We start from the raw sequence: 27952 nt of genomic DNA, 5'->3' as shown, positions 1-27952 counted from the left end.
GGTGCTGGGAATTTGAACTGGGTCAGTGGGATACTAGGCAAGCACTTTAATCTCTATACCATCTCTCTGGTCCTAATTAGTAATTTTTATCAGAAGTTTCAATTGACCCACTGTTTTCCCATCCCCAGGTGTGAACAATATAAACAAAAGCTCAGATAATGAAAAAATTTATACAATAATCTTTAATATTACTTCTTAAAAAATTAAGAAAAAGTGAGAAGTATTTTAGTATTTTGGATGCACCATACAGCATGTTTTATACACAACAGATAAAAATAGAAAAGACTGTAGCAAAATGTTAGAAAATGTGAAGACAGAAAAATTTTGTAGGTCAGAAAGCACAGGTTCTCAATGTTTCTCTGAAAACGGAAGGTAAAACAGAACAATTGTTTTGTTCAGACTGTAAAACTGGGCCAAAAAAATCTGAAACTTTATAATTTGTCATACAAAATCAAACATAGGCGAAACATTTTAAATTAAATAACATTTCAGTACCTAGATATAAAAAATGTCCAGCTGTTTTAACAAATACAATAGGATTTATGACAAAGGATTTTCTTTCCTTTTTCCCCTGGTTTTTGGGCCACACCCAATGGTGCTCAGGGCTGACTCCTGGTGGGGGTTGGGGGACCATATGGGGTGCCAGGGATAGAAACCAGATTGGCCATGTACAAGGCAAACACCCTACCTATTTGCACCAGACCCCAGCAGATTATTTTTAGTAAGTGCTGCTTTACAGTGAGAAATTCAACAGTTGTCTGAGGGAAATTAGGAGCTAATAATTACTAGTGTACAATACAATACTAGAAGTCTAGAAAGTAGATGCCAAATTTAAAGTATTTTTTCTTTTTCTTTTTGGGTCACACTCGATGATGCTCAGGGGTAATTCCTGGCTCGGCACTCAGGAATTACTCCTGGTGGTGCTCGAGGGACTATATGGGATGCCGGGGATTGAACATGGGTTGGCCATAGGCAAGGCCAAAGACCTACCCACTGTACTATCACTCTGGCCTCTAAAATGAGTTTTAAAAATGGGCAGTGGAATGTGTCCTGACCAATATAAATACCAGCAAAATTAGAAAGTGAAATTCTGAGCACATACTCCAGGTATGATTAACTGGTGCTTAAAGTCTTTAATATTCACCTAGAAATTTGAAGGATGTATCCAGTGAGCTGAAGTCTTGGGCCTATTACTGTTCATTTAACTCTCTCCATGGCAATTGGTATAACTAGAAATCTTAGAATTATATTTGCCTGACAATACATTTTATAAATGTACCTACAATCCACTAATTCCTCCCATTAGTCTTTCTTCCAGCAACCTTGACATTCTTTGGTGGTCTCAGAAACACTTTCAATATAATTATTTCTCAAGAATATTTTGTTTGAGTATTTAGGCACATCCATGCTTTGTCACACATTAAATGGAAATATGAAGTATGTGCTTCTTGGCTGAAGGTAGATATCCACATTAGTTTGAGGGGCATTTTTTATCTTTAGAAGTCTTTCTGTAAATCTAAAAAAAAATTTACATCATGTTTAAAGATTTGCTTTCACGTTTGTTGAAGTCCACATGATAGGCTAAGTTAGTAGAGAATAATAAACCTAAGAGCGCAATATAACTAGATGGAATGATTGCTTCAATAAGGTTTCCAACCTCAGAGCTGTTCATTCAGGGGCTGGAGAGAGAACAGTGGGAAGGGCTACTTGCCTTGCAAGTGGTGACCAGGTTCGCTGAGTGTGGAGTCAGGAAGAAGCCCTGAATATCACTCCAAAACCAACCCCCCCCCCAAAAAAAAACCTCCACTCCAAATATTATTTTTTTTATATTTGTAAAGACTCAAAAAAAAAAAAACAAAGGAATTTTCATTCAATAAGTACATACTTTGTATGTCCACAAAGAGTAGAAATGACCTTAGGCACTATTTTACCATAACATAATTTTATTAAAAATGTAGAAAGTTTATATAATTAATGTAATTTCTAAAAAGTTATTTCCTATAGATTTAAATTTTCTGTATGATTTTATAGAAGTTCTTTAAGTTCTGTAAGTTTCTATAAAAACATTAACAAAAAATAATTTTTGTTTTGTTTTTGAGCCACACCTGGTGATGCTGAGGTGTTACTTCTGGCTCTACACTCAGGAATCATTCCTGGTGGTGCTATGGGGACCATACGGGATGCTGGGGATCAAACCTGGGTCATCCAAGTGCAAATCAAGGGCCTTACCCACTGTACTATCTCTCCGGCTCTCTCAAAAAGAATTTTTTTTAAAGGGTATCCATAAATCTTTCAAAAGTACTCACTGGTGATTTTTCCTTTTGGCTTACACTATCCAACCATTACAAGAACTTTACTTTCAACATTGCTTTCCTTAAAGCCTCCTAATTCTTTTTTTTTTTTTTTTTTCCCTTTATTTTATTATTTTTTTTTAAAGTTGTAGATTTACAATTTTTTGTGCTTTGGTTTCAATTATACAATGATCAGATACCCATCCCTCCACCAGTGCCCATTTTCCACCACCATGGATAATATCCCTCCCACCCCCATCCCCCCAAAGCCTCCTAATTCTTACATCCAATATAATTTAATCAGTCCCCCCCAGTATTTGACACTAGATACTCCCCTTAAAATTTTCCTTCCCCCTGGTTTCTGTGACTCCTTTTCCCCCCATCTTTCATCACTCCACTTCCAAATGATTGGCAAATCTCAAAGCTAAATTCTGCTTCCACACCTTTTGGAGAGCTCCTTGTTACTATCCTAATGACCAGTTAGCCCTTGTCTCTATTCTCTCCCCTACCTCACCCTAGGTATTTTTACTGTTTATTTTTGGGTCACAGCCAACTGTGCTTAGGGCTTACTCCTGGCTCTGTGCTCGGGGACCACTCCTGGTAGGGCTTAGAGGAAGTACCGGTGTTGGGGATCGAACCCAGGTCAGTGGCATGCACAGTAAGCAACTTACGTGCAATACTATCTTTCCAGCCTCCAATCCCAGATATTTTTTGTCAATAGATTTATCTTTCTAGGTGAAAACTACAAATCATGGTACTCCTTTCCTTGAAACCTTCTATAGTTTCCCTGTCTCTGCTGAATTAGCCCCAACTCAAGGATGAAATTCTAGATCTACACTCTGGCTTCAGATTTATATGCCATCATCTGAAAAAATCTTTTCCCTTAGCTCAGCTGCACTAATGGCCTCCAAAGTCATCTGATACTTATGCCTTCACTCCAGCTGCTTCTTCAAGAATGAAGAACCCCTATCTTTTTCTATTCCTGTACTCTTATGTCATCAAGCCTCCGCTTGTGGAAATTCTACACATACTTCAAGGTCTGGTAGCTTGGCACTGGGGACTGAATTAGTACAATAGCTTACTGAAAAATACTACTTTTTTGGTATAAAATTTCAGATCCTCTCAATCAGAAGAGAGTTTTAATATTCTGCATTTCTTCATTTTGTACTAGTTATGGCTGGTAGGCATTGAGTGGAGTTAATTCATCTTAATTTACCTTACAGTACTTGAAGCATAAAGACTACATTGTTTAAAGACTATACATTGAATTGAATTAAGAGATTTTTTAAAAAAGAACTATTATAGTAACATTTTTGGGGAGGGTTAAAATTACTCACTTTCTGAGTGATTTAAACTAGTCTTTGTCAACCAGGGGTCATATGTTCCCTGGGGGGCTGCCAGGATATTCCAAGGGGTCGAAGGTGAAAATTGCATAAATGGCAGTCCATGACACAAAACTAGGGGGCCAATTAGTAGGACAGGGGACCACAGGAAGGAAACAAGGTGAAAAGAGGTCCATGGTAGGAAAAGGCTGAGAAACCCTGGTTTAAACTACCCATACTAAGATTTAAATGGGCAAAATGTTAAGTAATATCGTCTTACCACTCCTCCTGAGAAGTTCTCCTTTTCGGGATTTATCCAAGTTTTCAAGAAACTGTTCAAAAACTTTCACATAAGGAGCTAGACTCGTCTTCTTATAATCTAAATTATGAAGAACATGAACCATAACTAGCATTTTGGTAGCAATAATACAATAAAAAGTATAACTTTTAAGTGTTTTGTAAAAATTCTCTAGAATAGTGTTAGAAATACAATGAGAAGCATTTGATTTAAACAACTGTTATCAGTCAAAGTTATTCCTGGCACTGCTGGGGGAGTATGCCCAGCTCAGTGCTCCAGGGTGCTTGGGGGACCATGCAATGTCAGGTGTTAAACCCTTGGACTCCGGTATATAAAGTATGCACCCTATTCCTCTTTGAGTTATCTTCCTGACCAAAATGAAAATATGCTTTTCCAGTTCCACTGAGCTACATATCTTGTCCGTGAGCTTGAATTTTGCAAGGGTAGAAATATTTGACCAGAAAAAAATCAACTAGAGACCACATGTCTGCACCACCCATAATAGCAGTCACTAGCTAGCTACATGTGGCCATTACAACTAAAATTAAAAAATTTAATTTCTGGACCAGGAATATAGCAGAGATAGAAAGCATGCCTCTTATGTGTAAGGCAATATGTTCTATCCCTGTCACTGCAAAAAAAAAGGTAAGGTAAAGGTAAAGGCCCTCCCGTTGATCGTCGATTTGCTCGAGCGGGCCCAGTAACGTCTCCATTGGAGACTTTGTTGTTACTGTGTCTGGCATATCGAATACTCTCGGTAGCTTGCCGGGCTCAAAAAAAAAAAAAAAAAAAGCAGGGGAGAGGGGACCAGTTTCTTCTACTGTAAGTCACATATAGTTAGTGAAATAAATATAGGTATCACATATTGCTAGCGACAGTGATGACCATACTAGGAAGTGCATAACATTTCCAACATCATAGAAAATGATACTGAAATCTTTTTTGTTGTTATTGTTGTTTTGGGGCCACAACTGGCCGTGCTCAGGCTTATTCCTGGCAGGCTTGGGGGTCATAAAGGGTGCTGGGGATCAAATCTGGGTTGCTGTGTGCAAGACAAGAGCCCTGCCTGCTATACTATCTCTCTAGCCTAATAGTGGATTCTTTTCTTAAAGAGTTTTGTTAAACTGAAACTTGAACGCATTATTCTACCTCTCGTTCTATGTTTGATTTCAGACTCAGCTTCATTTTTCTCTTTTTCTTCTTCATTAACAGAAATGGCATCCAGTTCATGGCAAATGGAGCTATAAAGAGAAAAAGATTTTTTTTGTTTGTTTTTGGGAGCCATTTTTTGTTTGTTTTTGGTGCTCACAGCTTAGCCCTGGTTTTGCAATCAGGAATTACTTCTGGTTGAGGGGGCCATATGGGGTGCCAAGGATTGAATTTGGGCTGGCTGCCTGCAAGGCAAGTGGCCTACCCACTCTATTATCTTTCCAGCCAAAAGAAAGAGAATTTTAAAGTTGATTTGTGGTCAGCAGTGTTCAGTATATGCTAATGCTTGCTCCTACAAGATTTTTCTCTGGGGGTGGGGGAAATCCAACATGTTGAAGAGGCCAGAGATAGTATAGTGAGTAGGGCTCTTGCCTTGTATGTGGCCAAGCCAAGTTTGATCCCCAACACCCCATATGGCCCTCAGAACCCCTCCAGGAGTGACCCTTGAGCACAGAGCCAGGAGTAAGCTCTGAGCATGACTGGGTGACCACTAAAAAACAAAACAAAGCATGTGGAAGACCGAATTTGAGATCTTCTAGAAATTAAGGTCTCCTTAGAATTTTGTATGCAAGCTAGCATGTGAAACTGGGGAATCGTTGTGTGCATTTCTGTTTGGTTTTGGGTCACATCAGCAATGTTCGTGGGTTATTCCTGTCCTCTTGACTCTGCATTCAGGAATTATTCCTTGAGGAGCTCAGGGGACCACATGGAATGCCCGGTTTTAAACTCAAGTCAGTCTCATGTAAGACATGTGCCGTACCCACTGTACTATCTCTCTAGTGTGAACTAAAAATCTTTCTCACGTATTAACAGCTGAAGGGACTAGAGAGATAATAAAGTGAGTGAGGTGCTTGCCTTGCACATATTCAACCTGAGTTAAATCCCCAGCATACCGTATGGTCTCCCAAGTACCAACAGGAGTGATCTCTGGGCCAGAGCGATAGTACAGCAGGTAGGGTGTCTGCCTTGCATGTGGTCAACCCAGCTTCGATTCCCAGCACTCCTATAATGGGAACTATATGTCCCAGGAGCACTGAGCACTGCCAGGAGTCATTTCTGAGTACAGAGGCAGGAGTAACTCCTGAGAATTACTGGGAATTAAAAAGCCAAAAACAAGAAGTGATCCCTGAACACAGAGCCAAAAGCCCTGGCCACTGCTGGATATTCCCATCACCTCCACCCCCAAATAATAGCAGTTGAAAAAATTACATGGAACACACTTTTTTTTTTTTGCTTTTCGGGTCACACCCGGCGATGCACAGGGGTTACTCCTGGCTCTTCACTCAGGAACTACTTGGGGGATCATATGGCATGCTGGGAATCAAACCCGGGTCGGCCGTGTGCAAGGAAAATGCCCTACCCGCTGCACTATCGCTCCAGCCCCCGGAAATGTATTTCTTTAGCTGGACAACATCATATGGTCTCAGAGCAGTTGCTTTTTGGAAGCGACTTAATTCAATCCACTTAATAAAAAATACTTTGTTGTGTTTGTTTTTTTGGGCCACTTGGCGATGGTTAGGGTTTACTTCTGGCACTGCACTCAGAAATCACTCTTGGCAGTGCGCAGGGGACTACATGGTATGCCAAGGATTGATCCTGGGTCGGCTGTGTGCAAAGCAAGTGCCCTACCTGCTGTACTATCCTGCACGTCACATACTAAACAATTATATAACAAGTAATAAGGAGTTATCTAGAACGAACCTTATGGTGGGAACAGTAAATGGATTAAACTGATCCACTTTCCGTACATCAATAGGCACAGAAATCCGACCTGGAAGAATGAAAAGTTATAAACTGATGATTATGAGATAGAAATGATTAGAGGCTCTTGTCAATTCATTCTGGCTAAAATTTTAGCGAAGGTCTTAGCAAAATGACTAAATTCGTTAAGAATATTTAGGGGACCAGAGTGATAGCTCAATAGGTTGTGCAGAAGCTCTGCCCGCAGGAAGCCTAAGTTTGATCCCTGGCATTGCATGCTCCCCTCCACTGCCAAGGGCAATGCCTGATCATGGAGTTGGGAAAAGCCCCAAACCCTCACCCCCCAAAAATAGAATATTTAGAAATCAAGTTAAAGGTACTTTTACATTATCTGTGTCTTTATTTTTTTAAAAAACGCAAATAAACTGAAAAGCAGGTGTGAAAGGCTGCTGAGCTATTACCTAGTAACAGGTTTTTTTTTTTTTTTTTGCTTATTTTGATTTTTGGGCCACCCCTGGCTATGCTCAGGGATCACTCCTGATGGGCTCAGGGGAGCATATGGGATGCTGGGAATTGAGCTCAGGCAGGCTGTGTGCAAGGCAAGTGCCCTACTTGCTGTATTATCACTTTGGTCCCTCTTTTTTTGGGGGGGTCATACCCGGTGATGCTCAGGGATTTCTCCTGGTTCTGCACTCAGGAGTTAACTCCTGGCGGTGCTCTGGGGACTATATGGGATGCTGGGGATTAAACCCAGGTCAGCCGCGTACAAGGCAAATGCCCTCTCCACTGGATTATCGCTCTGGTCCCTGGCGCCTCTTATCTCTACTTTTCTTTCTCTCTTTATGGAGGTAGGTGCTTTTGGCAATGTTGGGGGGCGTGGGGTCACTTTTGGTGGTTCATGGTCTACTCTTATTCCTGAACTTAAATACAAGAGAATTTAAGTCTTCTCTTATATTTAAGTTCCAAAAAAGATCTCAAATTTAGTGTGTTGTGAAACCAGAACGAAGCAGGTTGAAAGAATTAATTTCATTACCATGGTTCATTTGCTGAGATCTAAATAAAGCACTGGGTATCTTTAGAAAGCATTTTCATGTAAAAGATACTATCCTATCTTTTTATAAGTACCCTTGAGAAACTATATGAGATTGAAAGGTTGAGGATATGGCCTGTTGGTTTGATCCCTGACATCCTACACATGAACACACAGAATTACAGCATCTCAAAGATGAGATCAGATAATGAATCTAAATCTAAATAATGAGGCATCATTTCTAGCCAGGTGGGATGGGGCTAGGAAATAGTTGAGAAGGTAAAGTACTTGCTCTGCACATGTCTGAGCTGCGTTCAATTCCCAACACCCACATATGGACCCTGGGAGCATTTCCAGCAATAATTCCTGAAGGCCAAGCCAGGAGTAACCTCTGAGCATCACTGGCATGCCCTCCACACCAAAAAATTAAAAGAATGCCAGGAGGGACACCAGGAGATGGTGCAGTGGTTAGGGTACGTTAGGGTGCATGCTAGGTATGGCCTCCTGAATGTTGACAGGGGTAGGTCCTCTAACATTGCCTCTTTGGGTCCTTGCATTGGTCTGCTGGCCCAGTATGGTGAATATCACTGGGAGTTGGGGGTGTCTCCCTCTCCTCCCAACCTCCAATGAAAAAATGAAGGAATTGGAAGTTGTTATTGAAGACAGTAAAAAGAAATAACTATTCTAGTGGGAAAGGATATGTAATTTCTTTCAGTCTATAATCTATTACATTACTTCTACACAAACTTTCTATTTGCTATTTCTCTTTTGTAAAGATACATTATATGTTTTGTTGTTTTATATATTAATATACACACATATAGATCTATTTCTCTATATCTACTTATATGTATATGTACTACCAGGCCACTCTTGGTAATGCTCAGCCCAGTGGTTTGGGCTGTGGTTCAGTGCTTAGGCCAGTGTCACTCGCTGGTGCTCACTAAAATCAAACTTGTACTCGGTTCCTCCAAGCAGCACTAGGAATGAATCCTGAGCACAGAAATGGGAGTAGCTCTTGAGTACTTGTGGTCCCAAGATCTTGAATATTAAAACAAAGGAATACTCACTGAAACTTTCGAAGTATGCTTAAAAATCAAACAAACATTGGGTTTATTACCAACAAAAGATAAAAAAAAATTGGACAGATTTGAAAAACACCATATATATGTGTGGACTATAGACTCATTACAGATAATTGTCACTGTCCTCCCATTGTTCATCGATTTGCTGGAGCAGGCCCAGTAACGTCACCATTGTAAGACTTATTGTTACTGTGTTTGGCATATTGAATACATCATGGGTAGCTTGCCAGGCTTTGCTGTGCGGGCGAGATACTCTAGGTAGCTTGCTGGGCTCTCAGAGAGGGGTGGAGGAATTGAACCCTGTTCGACTGGTCGGCCTCGTGCAAGGCAAATGCCCTATCACTATGCTATCGCTCTAGCAATAATTATTACAGATAATTAAAAAAAAAGCAAGCAATGTGGGGATATTGATGCTTTTCTAAGTACACACTTAAGGTCTCAAACTTGGCAAGGCATGCACTTTACCACTGAACCACATTCCCGAATCTGCACATTACATAAGCAAAAAATACACAGAGACAAGCAAGCAAGACACTGTTCTTCCAGAGCTTGAAGAGCAAACCCAGAGTTGAATTACTGATACTAAAACAAAGTCTCCAATGGAGACGTTACTGGGCCTGCTCGAGCAAATCGACGATCAATGGGAGGGCCTTTACCTTTACCTTTACCTTTACAACGTGTAACTACATCTGTTATAACTTCCTGGTTGGATAGCCTTTATTTCTTTTGTGTTTTTTGGGCCACAGTCAGTGGTGGTCAGGAAGCAGTGCTAGTCAGGACTGAACCAGTCAGCTGGATGCAAGGCAAGTGCCTTAAGTCCTGTACCATCTCTCTGGTTGGGATAGAGTACAGCTTTTATTTTATTTGTTTTTTGGTAACACCAGCAACGCTCAGGGGTTACTTCTGGATCTGTACTCAGGAATTACTTCTAGTGGTGCTCAGGGCACCACACGGGATGCCAGAGATTGAACCTGGGTCATCTGCGTGCAAAGCAAACGTCTACTGCTGTATTATTGCTCTGACCCCTAGAAAGTAACATTTATTTATATATTTATTTTTGGTTTTGGAGCCATACCAGGTGATGCTCAGGGGTTACTCCTGTCTCTGCATTCAGAAATTAGTCCTGGAAGTGCTGAGACCTTATGGCAAGCTGGGGATCAAACCTAGGTTGACTGTGGGCAAGGAATGCACTCTACCCACTGCACTATCACTCTGGCCTCTACAGTGTAGCTTTTTTTTTTTTTCCTGCTTTTTGGGTCACACCCGGCGATGCACAGGGGTTACTTCTGGTTCTTCACTCAGGAATTACTCCTGGCGGTGCTCAGGGGACCATATGGGATGCTGGGAATCAAACCTGGGTCGGAAGCTTGCAAGGCAAATGCCCTACCCACAGTGCTATTGCTCCAGCCCCTACAGTGTAGCTTTTAAACTGTGGGTCATGATCACCTAGCTGTGTGTGTGTGTGGTCACTTTCTTTTTTTTTGGGGGGGGGGGGCGGTGGGGGCTTATACCTGGCTGTGCTCAGGGCTGATTCCTGGCTTTGTGCTGAGGCATCATTCCTAAAAGGGTTCAGGGGACCATATGGGATGCCAAGGATTTAATCTAGGTCGGCTGTGTGGAAGGAAAGAGTCCTACCTGCTGTACTCTCTCTGGTCCTAACATGACTTTGATTATCAATGTTTATATACCTATTTTGTTTGTTTGAATTTTGGACCAATCCTGGCATGCTCAGGGCTTACTCCTGGCTCTGTGCTCAGGGATCACTTCTGGTAAGACTCAGGGTACTGTAGGTGGTGTCAGGGATAGAACTCTGGTTGGCCACCTGCAAGACAAGACCCACTATACTATCTCTCTGGACCTGAATACCTATTTTAAATACCCTCATGCAAGTAGAAAGTGTTTAAGAAGTCTCAGCATAGAGCAAAGTTCATGCAAATATAGTTAATTCTATATTTAGTTTTACTTTATTAATAATAAAGTGTGATTACGGGTTCTTAGATCACCATATATATGGTGGCAGTGTTTGAACCTGGGTCTCTTGCATGCAAACCATGCCCTCCAGCCTACTAAACTATCCTCTTTGGCTCCAGTCCATTAAACCTCTTTAAGAAAAATAGAAGATGAACATTAAAACTAGAAAAATTTAAAAAACAAAGGGAAAAAAACCCACGAAAAAAGATGGGGCTGGAGAGATGGTATACTTGGCTTGTTGGCTTGTACATGGCTGACCTGGGTTTGATCCTTGAGCACGGTGGGTGTGGCCCAAACACCAAAAATGGAAGGAAAAAACAAAATAAATCCCACCAAAACCTACTGAAAAAGAAATGAGATATCATAGTAGAAAAGAGCTTAATACTGAAAAATTGTTTTTATTTTTTTCAACACTGAATTTTAAGATACCTTTTTGGTGACACCTGATGGTGCAAGGGGTCTATTCTCAAGGGCACTGGGGGGAGGGGTTGACTATGCAGTGCTGGGGCTCAAACTCTGAGCTCCTGCATGAAAATGTGTCTTAAGAACTTAACTAAAAAGGCAATGGATGTGGCGCAAGTGGCACTGCAACTGATTTGTATGTGCGAGGCCCTGGGTTCATATCTGATACTTTATGGGCCCTAAAGCACCCCAGAGACTAGCAGCACCTTGGCTCCCCTACCAAAAACAAAGTACTATATCTAGTATTTATACCTCTGAACATATTTGTTTAAGATTCTGGGTAAGATGCTTTAATTACATGGACTTTCTCTTCTATACAATGACAGCTGTTGTCCTGTCATTTAAGTTCCTTTCCAACTCTAATTCCAACTCTGAACCTTAGCAATTCAACAAAAAATGATCAGCACAGTGAAACCTCGTCTGATTGTTACTAATCCATGATTAAAAAAATAACTTAGGGGACTGGAAAGATTGTACAGGTGGGGCATTGGCCTTCCATGACAATCCCTGGCACCCCATACAGTTCCCTGAGCCCACCAGGTCTGATCCCTGAGTACAGCCAGGTATGGCCCCCAAATAAAAACAATAATCAAAACTCCAAAACAAAACAAGAATTCTTCCCCCAAACCACCACCATCAACAAAAAACACCTCCAAAGCCCCCAACCAAACAAAAAGTAATTTAACTTTAAGTATTAGCAGACAGAGCAATTCTTACTTTTTTATTTTTTTGCTTATTTTTGGGTCACACCCGGCAATGCTCAGGGGTTACTCCTGGCTCTGAACTCAGGAATCATTCCTGGCAGTGCTCAGGGGACCATATGGGATGCTGGGAATTGAACCCAGGTCGGCCACGTGCAAGGCAAACGCCCTATCCGCTGTGCTATCACTCCAGTCCCCAGAGCAATTCTTTAACAATAATTCAGGCACATTTATTCATACCCAGCAACTTACCTGTTAAAACAGTAAGTAACTCTCATTTTGTTTTAGCTTACTTTCCTTATATAGTACCTGTTTTAGGGTGAACACTAAAAGGGCTCTTCAGTAAATGATTGATTCCTTTGCTAACATTGATATCCAGTCGTGGAAAGCAGTATTGGAGCATGATCTCCCACTCAAGCCAGGGTCCACATTTATCATTTTTGCGGTTACTCTAGAAGTGGATACAAGTGGATATGAGCATCAGTAGACATTTTCAAGGATTTCCTTAACAGTGGTTAATAAAATAATGTTTAGCTATCTTTAATTTACTAAAAGAGGAAAAAACAAATAAGAAACAAAAAAGAAAAAACATTCAGAACTTAACAGTTGCATGTTCTGAAATACAGATATCAATGGAATCTACCTGATGATTGTTGGCTACTTTCTTCAAATATTCCCAACGCTGAAGTGAGCTATTACACTTCTGGAAATTACGTTGAAGATCATCATGAAGTGGTGAGAGGCCATTAAGGAACACATTTTTGGTACATCAATGAACAAGATATTTTCAGTAATTTATTACATAGAGATGGCTAAAGTTTAAATAATGTTTTCTAAAACGTAAATTTGGGGACTAGAGCTTGCCTTGCACATTGATGCCAACATATAGGGTGGATCCCTGATACCCCATATAGTCTTCTGAGTCCTGCCATGAGTACTCTCATGCTCCCTGAATACATGTCAGGAATATGCCCTGAGCACTGTTTCTGCGTGTGGTCCAAAGAGTCACCTCCCCCTAAACTGTAAATTTTAAATAATATTAAACCACATACCCTTAAAAAAAAACCCCTAAAAAGGCATGTTAAAGTTAACTGTTTAGAAATTTTCTGTTTTGCATGTCAAAGTGATTCTGCATTCTTTAAATAGGTATTAATTCTAAGAGGATCAATCTAAATGAAGAAATACATATAAAAATGGGGGCTGGAGTGATAGCACAACGGGTAAGGTGTTTGCCTTGCACGCAGCTGACCAGGGTTCAATTCCAAGCATCCCATATGGTCCCCCTAGCACTGCCAGGAGTAATTCCTGAGTACATGAGCCAGGAGTAATCCTGAGCATCGATGGGTGTGACCCAAAAAGAAAAAAAAAAAAAGAAATGGCTTCCTTTCTTAACTGTGTTTGTGACTAGTGATAAAAAAGTGCAGAAGTTTTGTATAAAAAAATTACGCTCCCATATGATCCAGCAATTCTACTTGGAATTTACCCTCAAGGGCCCCAAAAACTATTCAGAAAAGACATTCATACTAATATATTCATTCACAATAGCCAAAATCTGGAAACCACCCAAATAATCAAGAGCAGATGACTGAATAAAGAAACTGATAAATATACACAATGGAATACTACTCAGCTACAAAAAAGGGATGAAATCAAGCAACTTTCTGCTAGGTGGATGGATCTGGAAAGTATCATGCTGAGTGAAATTAGGAGAGGGACTGATACAGAACGATCTCTTTCTTATTTAGTATATATTAAAAAAAACAGTAAGGAAACAATGAAGACTTAAAGGCAATGGAAACTAGTCTTTAGTAGGAAGCCAGCACTATATGGGGTTGGAGGATAGGAGTGGGGGTACTGGGACATGGTGGAGGGAAGTTGACATATTGTAAATCTCAATGCCTAACATAAAGAAAAAAAAGTATTTGAGACTGTGTTGTCAGAACACCTTCATTATATCATAGATCAGTAGAACTTGTTCACATGGAAATAATCTTAGAAAGGATATTTTCAGGAATAAGGGCTAATATCTTATCCCAGTTTTCTTTGTTTTCAAGAATATCTTGACCAACAAGGGCATATTCTTCAAAGTATTTTTTAATTATGTCTAGAGATTTTCTGTAAGAATAACAAAAATAAAGTCTAAACACATATATACCACATAGCTTTGTTGTCTGAGAGACTAGTGCTTCTTTTAACTGAATTTCTAGAACTTAACTAGGTAAGGTGGGAATTATACTCCTTGAAGTCTAGGAGAAAGAACCTAGTAAGGTATTGAGCTTAGAACAGAAATCCAAGAAATGCTTACTCCCCAATGTGCACAACTTTGAATATTAATAGCATTCACAATTATACAGTAAGGATAGAAAGCAACCAAGTCAGGACAATAGATTGTTAAATAGTAGTGTGTGGGATATAGCTTATAGTTTCAACTCTGAATTGTTTGCTTTAAACATTTCAACAATAATATGGTGCTTAGCAATTTGCAAACAGACGTCACACTTACTGTTTATTCTCTACAACTATACAGGATAGGCAGAGCAGATGTTCATCATATAATCATGGACATGGAGAATCCAACATTTTATCAAAGAACAGGAATATTTATTCCTAACACTAGGCTTTCTTCTGTGCTACAGACATAATCCAATGTAAAGAGTATAGGTTTTGGAATTAGGCAGAGCAGGTAATGAATTTATCAATTACTAGTGAGATGTTAAGCAAATGAGACACTCTGCCCACACATTACTTTCCTAATCTACAAGAAAGAACACTAAAACAATTTCTTGTACGTCATCTCATGAAATTGTTGTGAAGACCAATATTTATAAAAAACCCACCATCAATATTGTAGTATAACAGACCCTCATATAACTTAACTTTAGCTATTATTATTAAATACTATTCCAGCAGAGAAAATTACCAACAAGGTAATTCTAAAAGCTAAAGAAGGTGGGCTAGACACAACTTAAAGTGCATAAAAATTTCCCGACAAACCTGACAAAAGGGTGAATCTTTTCACTTAGATGAACTTTCTTTTTAACGTCCTGACCACCCTGAAAAATAAAACATCGTACAAAAGAACTTCAATATATTATATAGCAAAAGAGTTGAAAAATTCCTTTAACATGTTCTAAAGAGTTCCATTAAACTCTATGTACAGAATGGGCACTGGTGAAGGGATGGGTACTTATCACTGTATGACTGAAATGTAACCATGCAAGTTTGTATGTCTGTAACTATATCTCACGGTCATTCGATAAAAAATATTTTAAAAACCCCTCTATATACAGAAAGAAGTTTGGATATTATTTAGTTTTGCTTTCCATTTGGATCCTCGGTATCAAACCAAGGGCCTCAAACATGTGAGGCATGTGCTTTTATCACTGAGCTATGTCCCTGGACACAAGGATGTTATTTACCCAATTTCAATGCCTACAAATTTCTGGGTGAATGACATAACTAAACTAGAAATTCCTCGCATAAAGGAGGACACCTATAGCAACATACGAAATGTTTTTTTGTGCGAAGGGGTACTCCCTGTGAAAACAGGCCTAATTATGTGGGCATTACAGTTTGGCACTCAGATCAGCAGTGCTAGGGGCCAAAAAGGCTATACCCAATGATGCTCAGGGGTGCAGACAGTGTCAAGGCCTTAAAAAAGCAAGGCATGTACTCCAGCCCTTAAAGACGAAATGCTTAATCCCAATATATAAAATATTTTCAAATGTAGGCTTATAATTTTATTTCACTTACTGGTAGGATCATCTATTCTGGAATGTGGACACTACAAAGATGATCAAGGGTCTGGAGGGATAGTGCAGTTTGTCCTACACTTCGCAGACCCTTGAACTGAAAGCTAGGAATAAGCCCTTGACTACAACTGGGTATGACCAAACATCACCTCACCATCCCCCAAAAAGATGATTTAATTTTTTTATATGAGCTACACTCAGTGGTGCTGGGAAGTTATGTAGCACCAGGTATTGAACTAAGGGCCTTGAATGTGCTCTACCATTTAAGCTATCTCCTGAGGTCCAAGAGTTTAAATTTTCTGATTAAACAGACCAGACAAGGCATTCTTCACCCTGGATACTGACGCACTTTTTCCCCTCTGGAGAAGCCTGTGTTCTCTCTTGAACATGTGTCTTTCTCTCTCCCCTCACAGTTCTGTAAGTAAATTTTTTCTTTTGTTTTTGGGCCATACCTGATGATGCTCGGGGATTATTCCTGGCTTTGGACTTGGGAGTCACTCCTGGCAGTGCTCGGGGGACCACATGGGATACTGGGAATCAAACTTGAGTTGGACGCATGCAGGCAAACATCCTATCTGCTACAATATCACTTCCTGAGTATCGCCCCCAAACAAACGAACAAATAAAAAAACCAACAAAAAAATCTAGCAAATAGAGAAAGAGAAATGACTTAAGAAGAACTTACCTTTACAAGACTTAAATACTCAACTATCCCAGAACGTACACTGGAAGACAATTTTCTTACTGATTCATCACAGACCCAACAGTGAACACCTCTCCTTCCAGAATATACCCAGAGACGATGCTTAAATCCAAAGTCCTCTGAGGAAGAAATAACAGGTTTTATAATTAGTTTCTGTGGTGTCAGGAACTGAACCTAGGATCTCATACATGTGAGGTATGTGCTCTACTACTGACAAAAATAATAAATTTTATTTAAAAAAAAAAAAAGAACTAGTGTTAGAGCCACAAGGAGCTCAAAGCTATTTCTGATGGTGCACAAGGACTTTATATAGTATTGGGGACTGAACTGAGGTGGCCACATACAATGCAAGTGCCTTACCATGTACAGGGATGATCCAAGTTTAATCCCTGGTACCACATTATCAGTCCCTGAAAGCCACTAGCAATGATCTCCGAAGCACAGCAGGTATAGCCCAACCCCATCCAAAATAACCCTAAAACCTTAAAAATTCCCAAATCTATAAACTTTTTATATTTTTTTGGGGGGCCACACCTGGGGGTGTTCAGGACTTACTCCTCACTCTGTGCTCATATTTCTCATCCAATTTCATCCCATTGGTATGTACCCTGTGCATGTTCCTGTCCACTGTCCTCCCGTTGTTTTTCGATTTGTTCGAGTGGGCCCAGTAACATCGTCATTGTGAGACTTGTTGTTACTGTGTTTGGCATTATCAAATACGTCACGGACAGCTTGCCAGGCTTTGCCGTGCGGGTGAGATACTCTCGGTAGCTTGCCAGGCTCTCTGAGAGGGGCAGAGGAATTGAACTCGGGTCGGCCCGGTTGGCCGCATGCAAGGCAAACGCCCTACCTGCTGTGCTATTGCTCCAGCCCTGTACATGTTATGAATAATAATTTATTTTTTGTCTTTAGATGGCAAAACCTACTTGAGGTAAGAACTTATCTTTCACATTATTTCCTTCATATAGGACAATACTGTATTCAACAGACCACTGATCTGGGAAAAAGCTTTTTTTTTAAAAAAAAAAAAATTATTTTTTTAAGTTGTTCACAACTTAAATTCAATATTCTGACACTAATCCCAACACCATTACACCTTCCCACTACCATTATTTTGAATTTTCCCACCACTACCCAAGCCTGCCCCAAATGCAGATCCTAAATAATTTATTCTATATTGCTTGTTATGAACAATTCGCTAAAAATGATTCAAAAGTTTCCTTGAAGGAAAGTGTGTGAAAATTGTTTTATCTCACCCTGAATCTATTAAGCCCCTTGTATAAGAGATTATTAACACGCTGTTATAGAGTCTTGTGTGCTAATACGTACATATGTGTATACATATATATATATACACACATATACACATGTATATATATATTTTGGATTGAGATAGGTTGCCATCTCAATCACCCTAAAGTGATGGCACTTTACATGCCATCAAATGTGTGCTACTCTTGGGCTTTTTAAAATTTTATTTTATCTTTTTTTTGCCTTTTGGGTCACACCCAGCTTTGCACAGGGGTTACTCCTGGCTCATGCACTCAGGAATTACTCCTGGCGGTGCTCAGGGCACCATATGGGATGCTGGGAATCGAACTCGGGTCAGCTGCGTGCAAGGCAACCGCCCTACCCTCTGTGCTATCGCTCTAGCCCCCCGACTTATTTTTAAGGAACTTTACAATTTATTCAAAATAGTATGATCTACGCAGCTGTGGTGGATCTATCTTCCAACCACAGGGTACAAGCAGAGAGCCTGATAAGATTCTAGGGACACAGCAGGCAGAGTGCAAACAGGGAAACTATTTGATTTTACATTTTTGTGAGAGTTCAAGTTCTTAATTTATTTAAAGCCATAGATTCAATTTGGATTTAACCTAAATAAAGACACTGTTCAAGTGAAGTGCCGCAAAAAAATAAGGCAGATAATACATCAAAGCTGGAACGAGGGGATTCTCAGCAGTGCCAGGCATGTCCCTTGAACACAAAGCCAGGAATAAGCCCTGACTACAACTACAATCAAGTTAGGACTTGCCTGACCATTAGAGAAGCTCACTGGTTAGAGCAACAGCTTTATTTGACTTGAACCAGAACTTTTTCTTATCGTATGTTTCGAATTTGTGAGACTTGATTATGAGATGGAGACTGCCATTCACTCAGAGGAAAACTGATTCTTGCGTGGTCTCATTCAGACACTGTTAATACTTGCCCTTCAATGCTCGGTCGATAATGCGTATGGCCATTGTCATGAGGGTCCAGCACTTGGAACATATATCTGCAGAACTGGAGCAGAGTCACCATTACTCACTATCAGTGATAATGTCCATCCACCCACACATGAACAAGACAGATGACACTCACCTACAACATCTCCTCACATCGTCATAGTCTGTCATGTCAATATCAAACACCAACTCTTTTTCTTGAGCCTGGAAAGCTCCCAGCTTCACTGTACTGTGTTGACTGGGCTACAAGTATAAAATATCAAATAGTGTCTTTTAAGAGGTGTCATGATTTCAGGGCTGGAGTGATGGCACAGCAGGGAGGGCACTTGTCCTTGCATGTGGCCAACCTGGGTTCTATCCCTGGCATCCCAAATGGTCCCTTGAGCACTGCAGGAGGAATTCCTGAGTGCAGAGCCTGGAGTAACCCTGAGCATCATTGAGTATGGCTCCAAAACAAAAAAAGTGTCATGATGTAAAATATGAATTTGTGTTTTTTGGTCACATCTGACAGTGCTGAGGGACCAAGTCTTGCAGTGCTCAGGGTTCCTTAATTCTAATTAGGACATGGCTGCAGCTATATGGTAGGCAAATGCCTTCACCTTTGTACTATCTCTCTTACTGTCAAATAAGCTTATTTTTCACCCACAGGAATGAAAGTGGCCAAGGAAGCAAAAACCAAACACTGTAAATCTATATCAGACTCGATACTTCTAGAATTGATAAAAGTATAACTTTCATCTACTTAGAAAAGATCTGGAACACTGTATGACTAAAACCTACTCATAAACAGCTTTGTAATAGTCTATCTAAGTGATTCAATTAAAAAAAAAAAAGGGTCTGAGAAATATATACAATTACAAATGGTTGGAGTCCAGAAACACAGTACATTAAGGCACTTGCCTTGCATGTGGCTGACCCAGGTTTGACTACTGACACCCATATGGTGTCCCCAGAGTCCCCCCCGCAAAAAACACCCCACAACAAAATAAAAAAAAAAAGGTTTTCCTAAAGTTCTGAGATATAATTGACGTAGATTACACAATACATATATATTTTTTTTGTTTGGGGGGATGGCACACACTCCAATGTGTTGAGACTATTCTTGGCTCTGTGCTCAGGAGGGGATCAAGTCAGGATTAGCAAAATCAGTCACGTATAAGGTAAACGTACTATCTCTCTATCCCTAATTTTTTCTTCTTTTTTTTTGGGGGGGGGGTACACTTGGCTGTGCTCAGGGCTTACTCTTGACTCTATGATCAGGGATCACTCCTGGCAGGCTTGGGGGACCATATGTGGTACTGAGGATAGATCTCGGGTCAGCTGCACTCAAGACAAGCACATCATCTGTTGTATTATCTCTCTCATCCCTAAATACTTGATTAAAAGAAATCATAAACTGGTTTTTAGGTTATATATAAAGGAAAGTACATACAAATATGTCTAATTGCAAGGTGTCTTAAAGACTTTTGTTACTAAACATAAAAATAAGAATATACATTCATTAAAAAACTTCACTGACTCAAAAAGTTTTCACTACTCACTAGTTTATAATTGTTTCTTTTTTTGATACACTCTCCTCTTCCCCCAACCCTCCCAAGCACCCACTGGTGTTTAAGAGTAATCCTGCCTCTGCGGGCAAGTGACCCATTACAGTGCTTGGGGACCCTATGTAGTTCTGGGGATTAACCAGGATCAGAGGGATACAGGCAAGTGCTTTAACCCTTGTACCATCTCTCTCTGGCCCTTCACAATTAGTCTGAACTAAGCCTGGCTCCAGCTCTAAGAAGCCTCCTTTGATGTTGTGTTCTATCAGGTAAAGGCGGGTCAAAGGGCCAGAGAGAGCTCAGGAGCAGGAAAGTATACTCTGCATGAAGCCTGGACTTGATCCCAAGCGCCACATGGTTCCCCTGAGCACCACTGGGTTGCCTCTTCCCTCCCAAAATGTGGTGGACTAAATATACCCATTGGCAGATAGTACAATGGGTAAGGCACCTCCCTTGTATGTGGTCTTTCCAGGTTCAATTCCTGGCACCATGATGGTCACCTGAACTCCATCATACTCATGCTGCACTCAGGAATCAGGATGATCATGGAGTTCAGGTGACCATCCTGATCTCTGAGTGCAGCATGAGGAGTTAACCTTGAGAACTGTTGGGTGTGACCGCCGGGGTTACTCCTGGCTCTGCACTCAAGAGATCACTCCTGGTGGTGCTTGGGGGGCTTATGGGATACCAGGGATCAAATCTGGGTCAGTCACATGCAAGACAAGTGCCCTACCTGCTATCCTATTTCTCTGGTCCCTGTATTTTATGTGTGTGCTTTTAAAAATAAATGTGTAAGGTGTTAAAACACAAGAGAGAAAACTCTACTACCACAATTATCATTTATGTGCTTTTTTTGTTTACCACATGGGGTACATCTGGTTCAGTGCTTGAGGGTGGATCTTAGTGGTGCTCAGGAGACCATGTGGTACCTAGGATCAACTCTGGCTTCCTCAACCCACTGAGTTATGGGTCCTGCTGACCACCCTACCATAGTTTTATGAGACAATAAAAACTGAATCTTTAGCTCTCAGTTATAAAAGAAGCAACACAACTTATACCCTAAAATCCCCAAAAGATTCAGAAACTGAAGAATCTCTGGAGTGAATTTACCAGTGTGACAGTAAAGCAGAGATTAAAAGAGGACTGAGGCTAGAGCAATAGCATAGCAGGTAGGGCGTTTGCCTTGCATGCAGCTGGCCTGGGTTTGATTCCCAGCATCCCATATGGCCCCCTGAGCACCGCCAGGGATAATTCCTGAGAGCATGAGCCAGGAGTAACCCCTGTGCATCGCTGGGTGTGACCCAAAATGCAAATAAATAAATAAATAAATGTAATTCAACTAAAAAAAAAAAAAAACAAAAAACAAAAAAAAACCAAGAGGACCAGGGCTGGAGTGATAGGCTAGTGGGTAGGGCGTTTGCCTTGCATGCAGCCAACCCAGGTTCAATTCCCAGCATCCCATATGGTCCCCTGAGCATTGCCCGGAGTGATTCCTGAGTGCACAGCCAGGAGCAACCCCTTAGCATTGCTGGGTGTGACCCAAAAGAAAAAAAAAAAAAAGAGGACCAGTTCACAATCTATTTATGAAATAGTTACCCAGAGTCCTCTTCTTTAGAGTCAGGTGATTGGACTTCTCTTTCCATGACCAAGACAAATGAATTATTGACTGGAATATGGGGGGACAAAAAGGGTTCTCTGGATTGAGGGAACAAGAGTTGCAGATGTAGAAAATTGTATTGTACTGATATTAGGGGTATTGATCTGACATTTACGTATGGAATGTTGAGGCCCAGTTTTCTCCTCTGAATCATGTGCCCCCCCACCTCCGACCCCCCACAGCCCCAAATGCCCTTCCATTGAAACTCCAGGTAAGAGTCCAGTATAGGCATTTTGGAACTTTCTCAGGAGGAAAGGGCTGGAGTGATAGCACAGCGGGTAGGGCGTTCGCCTTACAAGCGGCCAACATGGCCGACCCGAGTTCGATTCCTCCGCCCCTCTCGGAGAGCCCGGCAAGCTACCGAGAGTATTCGATATGCCAGACACAGTAACAACAAAGTCTCCAATGGAGACGTTACTGGGTCCGCTCGAGCAAATCGACGATCAACGGGAGGGCCTTTACCTTTACCTCAGGAGGAAAAAGTTACCAAATGATCCCGCAAAACCATTTCTAAGCATCTATCTGAGGACTATGAAAACGTTAACAAAAGTTATATTCACCCCAATGTTCACTGTAGCATTATGGCTGACATTTCTGTCAATAGATTATTGAATGAAGAAGTTGTACATGGGGGGAGAGATGGTGCAGCATTGTGCAAAGAATGTGCTTGTCTTGCATGTGGTGGACCCAGTCTGATTCCTGGCACCACATATATCCTAAGCAATCCTAAAAAAAGTTGTATATATACAATAAAATCCAAGGGGGAATATTTGAAGTGAAATGTGAAGCAAAGTAAGAAGGAAAATGAGGGCATTGGAGGATTATACCACTATTTTCACTGTGTGCAATAAAAAGATAAAAAAACCTGATGAACAGACAAAAAAAAAGTTATACTGAATGGGGATGGAGAGATAGTACAGTGGGTAGGGTGTTTGTCTTAACATGGCAGAACTGGGTTTATTCCTTGGCATCCCTTACGATTCTCTGAGCATCTCCAGGAGTAATTCCTGAGTGCAAAGAGAGGAGCAACACCTGAACATGGCCAGGTATGGCCCCAAAACAAAAAAGGTAAAGGTAAAGGCCCTCCCGTTGATCGTCGATTTGCTCCAGTGGGCCCAGTAACGTCTCCATTGGAGACTTTGTTGTTACTGTGTCTGGCATATTGAATACGTCACGGGGAGCTTGCCAGGCCCTGCCGTGTGGGTGAGATACTTTCGGTAGCTTGCCGGGCTCTCCGAGAGGGGCGGAGGAATCGAATTCGGGTCGGCCATGTTGGCTGCGTGCAAGGCAAACGCCCTACCGCTGTGCTATCGCTCTAGCCAAAAAAAAAGTGGACATCTATCTCAGGACTAAGGTTACCTAAGAGGAAGAAGGTAGAATGAAAAAAAACTCACATCTCTTAGGGCTATCTAAATTAACAACAACAAAAACACCAAACACATGAAAGTCTTCTTACTCTGTGGGAATATACAGCGCCAATATCAATCTTGTAAGGATTCAATTTCTGCATCTCCTTTTCCAGCTCACTCTGGTTGTTGAAGGACTGATAGCGAATGTAAATATCATCTTTCAAGGTGAATGAAAATTCACGGTGTTGAAAGTAATTCTTTATTACTGTAAAATAAACATACATGTAAAAGTTAATTCAGCGCTTTATTCTGCTCAGGGGAGTCTACCAATTCTATCATCAGCTAACGAGATTTTAATCAGCCTTCTGTGCTTTAAGACTGTGTCATGGGGCTGGAGATACAGTATGCACAGCGGTAGGGCGTTTGCCTTGCACACAGCTGACCTGGGTTCGATTCCCAGCATCCTATATGGTTCCCCGAGCACCGCTAGGAGTAATACCTGAGTGCAGAGCCAGGAGTATCCCCCCAAATACCTGGCTACCCACTCGAAAGCAATAATAATCCAGTATTTGAGAAGAAAAAAAGGGGGGTGGGGAGGGAAGGAGCTCAGTGTCTTTAAAACGTCACGCCAGCTCTCCTCCACGAGGACTAATCAATGCTCCTCTGACCCAATGCAGTCCGCTCTGCAGTCTCAGGTAACGGTGACCCCCCCAACCCCCCAGTTTGGGGCGGCGGCTGAAACCCCAGCCCGGCTGCGTCTTTCACTGTGGCAGCTCGCGGGTCCTTTCATCCCGTCTCGGCCCGTTTACAGCTCAGAGACGACGGCGCGGGTTCGAGGGAATGCTCTGAAGGCACCCGATACCGTCATTACTCCGTGCGCAGGAGCCACTTCACTCGGCCAAAGGGTCCCCCCGCCCGGAAGCTCCTCACACTCGGCTCCCGCCAAACCAGCCCGCTTCCATCACCTCCGCCATAGTTGAGCCAGCGGTAGTACTGCGAGTAAGGAAAGAGCCTCCGGTAATAGAGTTTAAGCAGCTCGGGCAGCTCGGCAGGATCAAACGCCTCCATGAATTGCCGAACTCAGCCCACAGTGACTGCCGCAAGAATTGGCGGGAAAGGCACACACTTTATCTCCGTCACTGCGCAGGCGTGTGGTGATGGTGGCGCGCTGTCTCGCCAGGAACGCCGGGAATTGTAGTTCTCAGGTAGTGATCGCCAGGGCTCGCGAGATCTTAGGCAGCCGCTCCGGTGGGCGGGAACAGGAAGTGCCATTCCCGGAAGGGCTTGAAGAGTACGAAAATCGAAAATTGGGTGCTTACTTTGCAGCCGGCTGACCTGGGTTTGATGGCTAGCATCCCATGGGATCCCCTGAATCCGCCAGGAGTCATCCCTGAACAGAGTGCCCTCCCTCTCTTCCCCCCCCAAACTAGTAAAGATTAACATCAAAACCTTTAGATTTCTCTACATCACTAATCATCAGAGAGATGCAGATCAAAACCACAATGAGATATCATTTCACACCACAGAGACTGGCCCACATCCACAAGAACAAAAGCAACCAATGCTGGCGTGGATGTGGCGAGAAAGGGACCCTCCTTCACTGCTGGTGGGAATGCCGGCTGGTCCAACCCTTTTGGAAAACAGTATGGACGATTCTCAAAAAATTAGAATTTGATTTGCCATTTGACCCAGCTATAGCACTCCTGGGAATATATCCCAGAGAGGCAAAAAGTTATAGTCGAAGTGACATCTGCAATTGTTTGTTCATTACAGCACTCTTTACAATAGCCAGAATCTGGAAAAAACCTGAGTGCCCAAGAGCAGATGACTGGTTAAAGAAACTTTGGTACATTTACACAATGGAGTACTATGTAGCTGTTAGAAAAGATGAAGTTATGAAATTTACATACAAGTGGTACTACATGGAAAGTATCATGTTAAGCGAAATGAGTCAGAAAGAGCGGGATAGACACAGAAAGATTGCATTCATCTGGGGAACATAAAGCAACAAAAAGGGAGACTAACACCCAGGAATTGCTGAGATTAGTACCAGGAATTTTGCTCCGTGACTGGAAGGCCAGCCACACGTGCTAGGTGAAAAGGAAGCTCGGATGGAGAAGAGAGCACCAAATGAAGGGTGTTGTGAGGACCCTCCCAGGATGGGAGAAGCATGCTAAAAGTAGTCTATACATCAAACATGATTGCCACTCAATGCCTCTCTTGCAAAACACAGTACCCAAAAGAAGAGAGAGAGAACAAGGGGTAATACCCTGCCACAGAGGCAGGATGGGACGGGGGGGGGGGTGATGGGGGGGGGATGCTGGGACCCGTGGTGATGGATGACGGGCACTGGTGGAGGGATGGGCTCTTAATCATGGTGTGACTGAAACCCAAGCACAAAATTTGTAACTGTACCTCATGGTGTTTCACTAATAAAAAAAGAGAAAAAAAAACCCAAAAAACCTCTAGATTTATGATTTTTTGTTTTTTTTTTTTTTCTTTTTGGATCATACCCAGCGCATGCTCAGGGGTTACTCCTGGCTCTGCACTCAAGAATCACTCCTGGCAGTGCTTGGGAGACCATATGGGATGCTGGGAATCGAACCCGGGTCGGCCACGTGCAAGGCAAACGCCCTACCCGCTCTGCTATTGCTCCAACCCCTAGATTTATGATTTTTAAAAAGAAATAATGCATTTAAAGGATCACTGTCACTGGCCTCCTGTTGTTCATCGATTTCCTGGAGAGGGCCCAGTAACATTTTGAGACTTGGCCTTTATATATATATATATATATATATATATATATATACATATATATTGTGTTTGGCATATCCAATACAACACGGGTAGCTTGCCAGGCTTTGCTGAGCAGGCGAGATACTCTTAGTAGCTTGCCAGAGATACTCTTGGTAGATTCCCAGGCTCTCTGAGAGAGGTGGAGGAATCGAACTCGCTTCGGCCTGTCGGCTGCCTGCAAAGCAAACGCTCTACCTGTTGTGCTATCGCTCCAGCATTTAAGGAATATAAACCATTATTTTGTAGGGACAATTTGGAAATTAGTTCTTCATTAGATTTACTAGATCAAATGTGTGGAAATTAATGAAGGCCAACCAGATGAGGGAAGGATTACTTTTTCAGAGTTTGAAATAGAAACATCTTCAGGTGGGCAATGTCTTAAGGAGCTAAGATATAAGGAAAGGTAACAAAGGTCATAAGGCTTATTGAATTTCTACTATGTGATGTATTTATTTAGTTTTATTAGTCTCAACAGGAAACCAGGCTTAATAATATATAACATAGATGTTTCTTATTGATGGGGAAATTTGCAGAGAACATAAGTAATTCGCCCAATATCATACAACCAGTGTATGTATGATACATACATACATACATACATACATACATACAGAGAGGCTGGCTGCTACAGAGGTACTCTACGTTCTTCCACAAGGGGGTGATAATAGGGATTAAATGAGTGAAAGTGAGCAGTGAGGAGTGAGGAGTGAGGAGTGCTTGGCACAATTCATAGCCTAGGATCATTCAATGTGAGAGCTCTTTGGTAAGTGCTCTGATATAGAGGCTTTTATCTTATGTGCCACTTGGAGGCAGTATTGCCCTTTGATTTGGTTACCACTTGTGATTTCCCCCTCCCTCACCCCCCCAATTTTGGGGGTGTATGAAAAAAGACTGACTGTGCTCAGGGGTCACACCTGGTAGTGGTAGGGGGCATGTGGTGTCAGAGTTCAAACCCCAGGTCTTCTGCATTCAAAGCTTGCACTCCAACCCACTGAGCTATCTCAAAAATATAGAATATGTAAGTGAATATGGAAGGGATGGGTGAATGTAATTGATTTACAGAAGTCAGAATTAATACCAAATTGACCCTAACTCTTTCCCTAACTATTTGCTGAATTGGACACATCTCATGGACTTCTTTTCCAGTTCAACTTCTATTGTTATTATTTTTTGGAGGTAGTGGTTGGTGATGGTGGTGAGGGGAAGGTAGTGCCAGGAACTCTACGTCTGAGCTTCATCTCAGGCTCTTTTGTTGTTATTATGAACACTTTTTTAAAAAGCATTGATTTATTGAGTAAAAAACATGGTTAATCTATTTAATTCATTAATTTTACAAACTTTTTTTTTGGGGGGGCACACCTGGCCATCCTCAGGCCTTACTCCTGGTTTTGTGGTCAGGGAGATCCTGGAAGATCTTGGTGGAACATATGGGGTGCTGGAGATCAAACCTGGGTCGGTGGCGTACATGGCAAGTACCCTACCCACTATACTATCTCTCTGCCATGATAGTTATTTCTCTTTCTCAGTAAGAAAGAGAAGACTAGAAAATATATTTTGTTGGAACAGAAGCATAATAAAGAGGAGGCCAAGATCCTATTTAAATTTAGATATCATAGGTTATGTCTTTTATTATTGCAAACTGCAGAAAAGTTACAGAGTTACCTCATATTTGTTTTGCTTTTGCGGGTTTTTTTTTTGGCTTTTTTTTGGAGGGGGCATCACACATGGAGATGCTCAGGGATTATTCTGGCTCTGTACTCAGGACTCAATCCTGGCAGTGCTCAGGAGACCATGTGGGATGCTGGGAATTGAACCTGGGTTGGCCGCATGCAAGGCAAACGCCCTACCCACTCCAG

The 27952-nt window shown here is 41.6% G+C and overlaps 1 protein-coding gene across 1 annotated transcript; it reads right to left on the bottom strand.

Annotated features, from left to right (window-relative positions):
- Nucleotides 1-317: 317 nt before the first annotated feature.
- Nucleotides 318-24371, bottom strand: PRIM1 (DNA primase subunit 1). Its single transcript, XM_056120209.1, has 13 exons — nucleotides 24266-24371; nucleotides 23408-23565; nucleotides 18887-18993; nucleotides 18735-18808; nucleotides 16508-16644; nucleotides 15065-15123; nucleotides 14076-14185; nucleotides 12714-12805; nucleotides 12380-12521; nucleotides 6822-6891; nucleotides 5061-5152; nucleotides 3894-3992; nucleotides 318-1516 (listed from the first exon to the last, which is right to left on the bottom strand). The coding sequence occupies exons 1-13, from the start codon at nucleotides 24366-24368 to the stop codon at nucleotides 1497-1499; spliced, it is 1263 nt and encodes a 420-aa protein (XP_055976184.1). The 5' UTR covers nucleotides 24369-24371; the 3' UTR covers nucleotides 318-1496.
- Nucleotides 24372-27952: the final 3581 nt, after the last annotated feature.

This window comes from Sorex fumeus, unplaced genomic scaffold (assembly GCF_029834395.1).
Source record: "Sorex fumeus unplaced genomic scaffold, SorFum_2.1 ptg000042l, whole genome shotgun sequence".
NCBI classification, from domain to species: Eukaryota; Metazoa; Chordata; class Mammalia; order Eulipotyphla; family Soricidae; genus Sorex; species Sorex fumeus.
The sequence above is the reverse complement of the archived record's forward strand: the minus strand, read 5'-3'. Positions and strand labels throughout refer to the sequence as shown.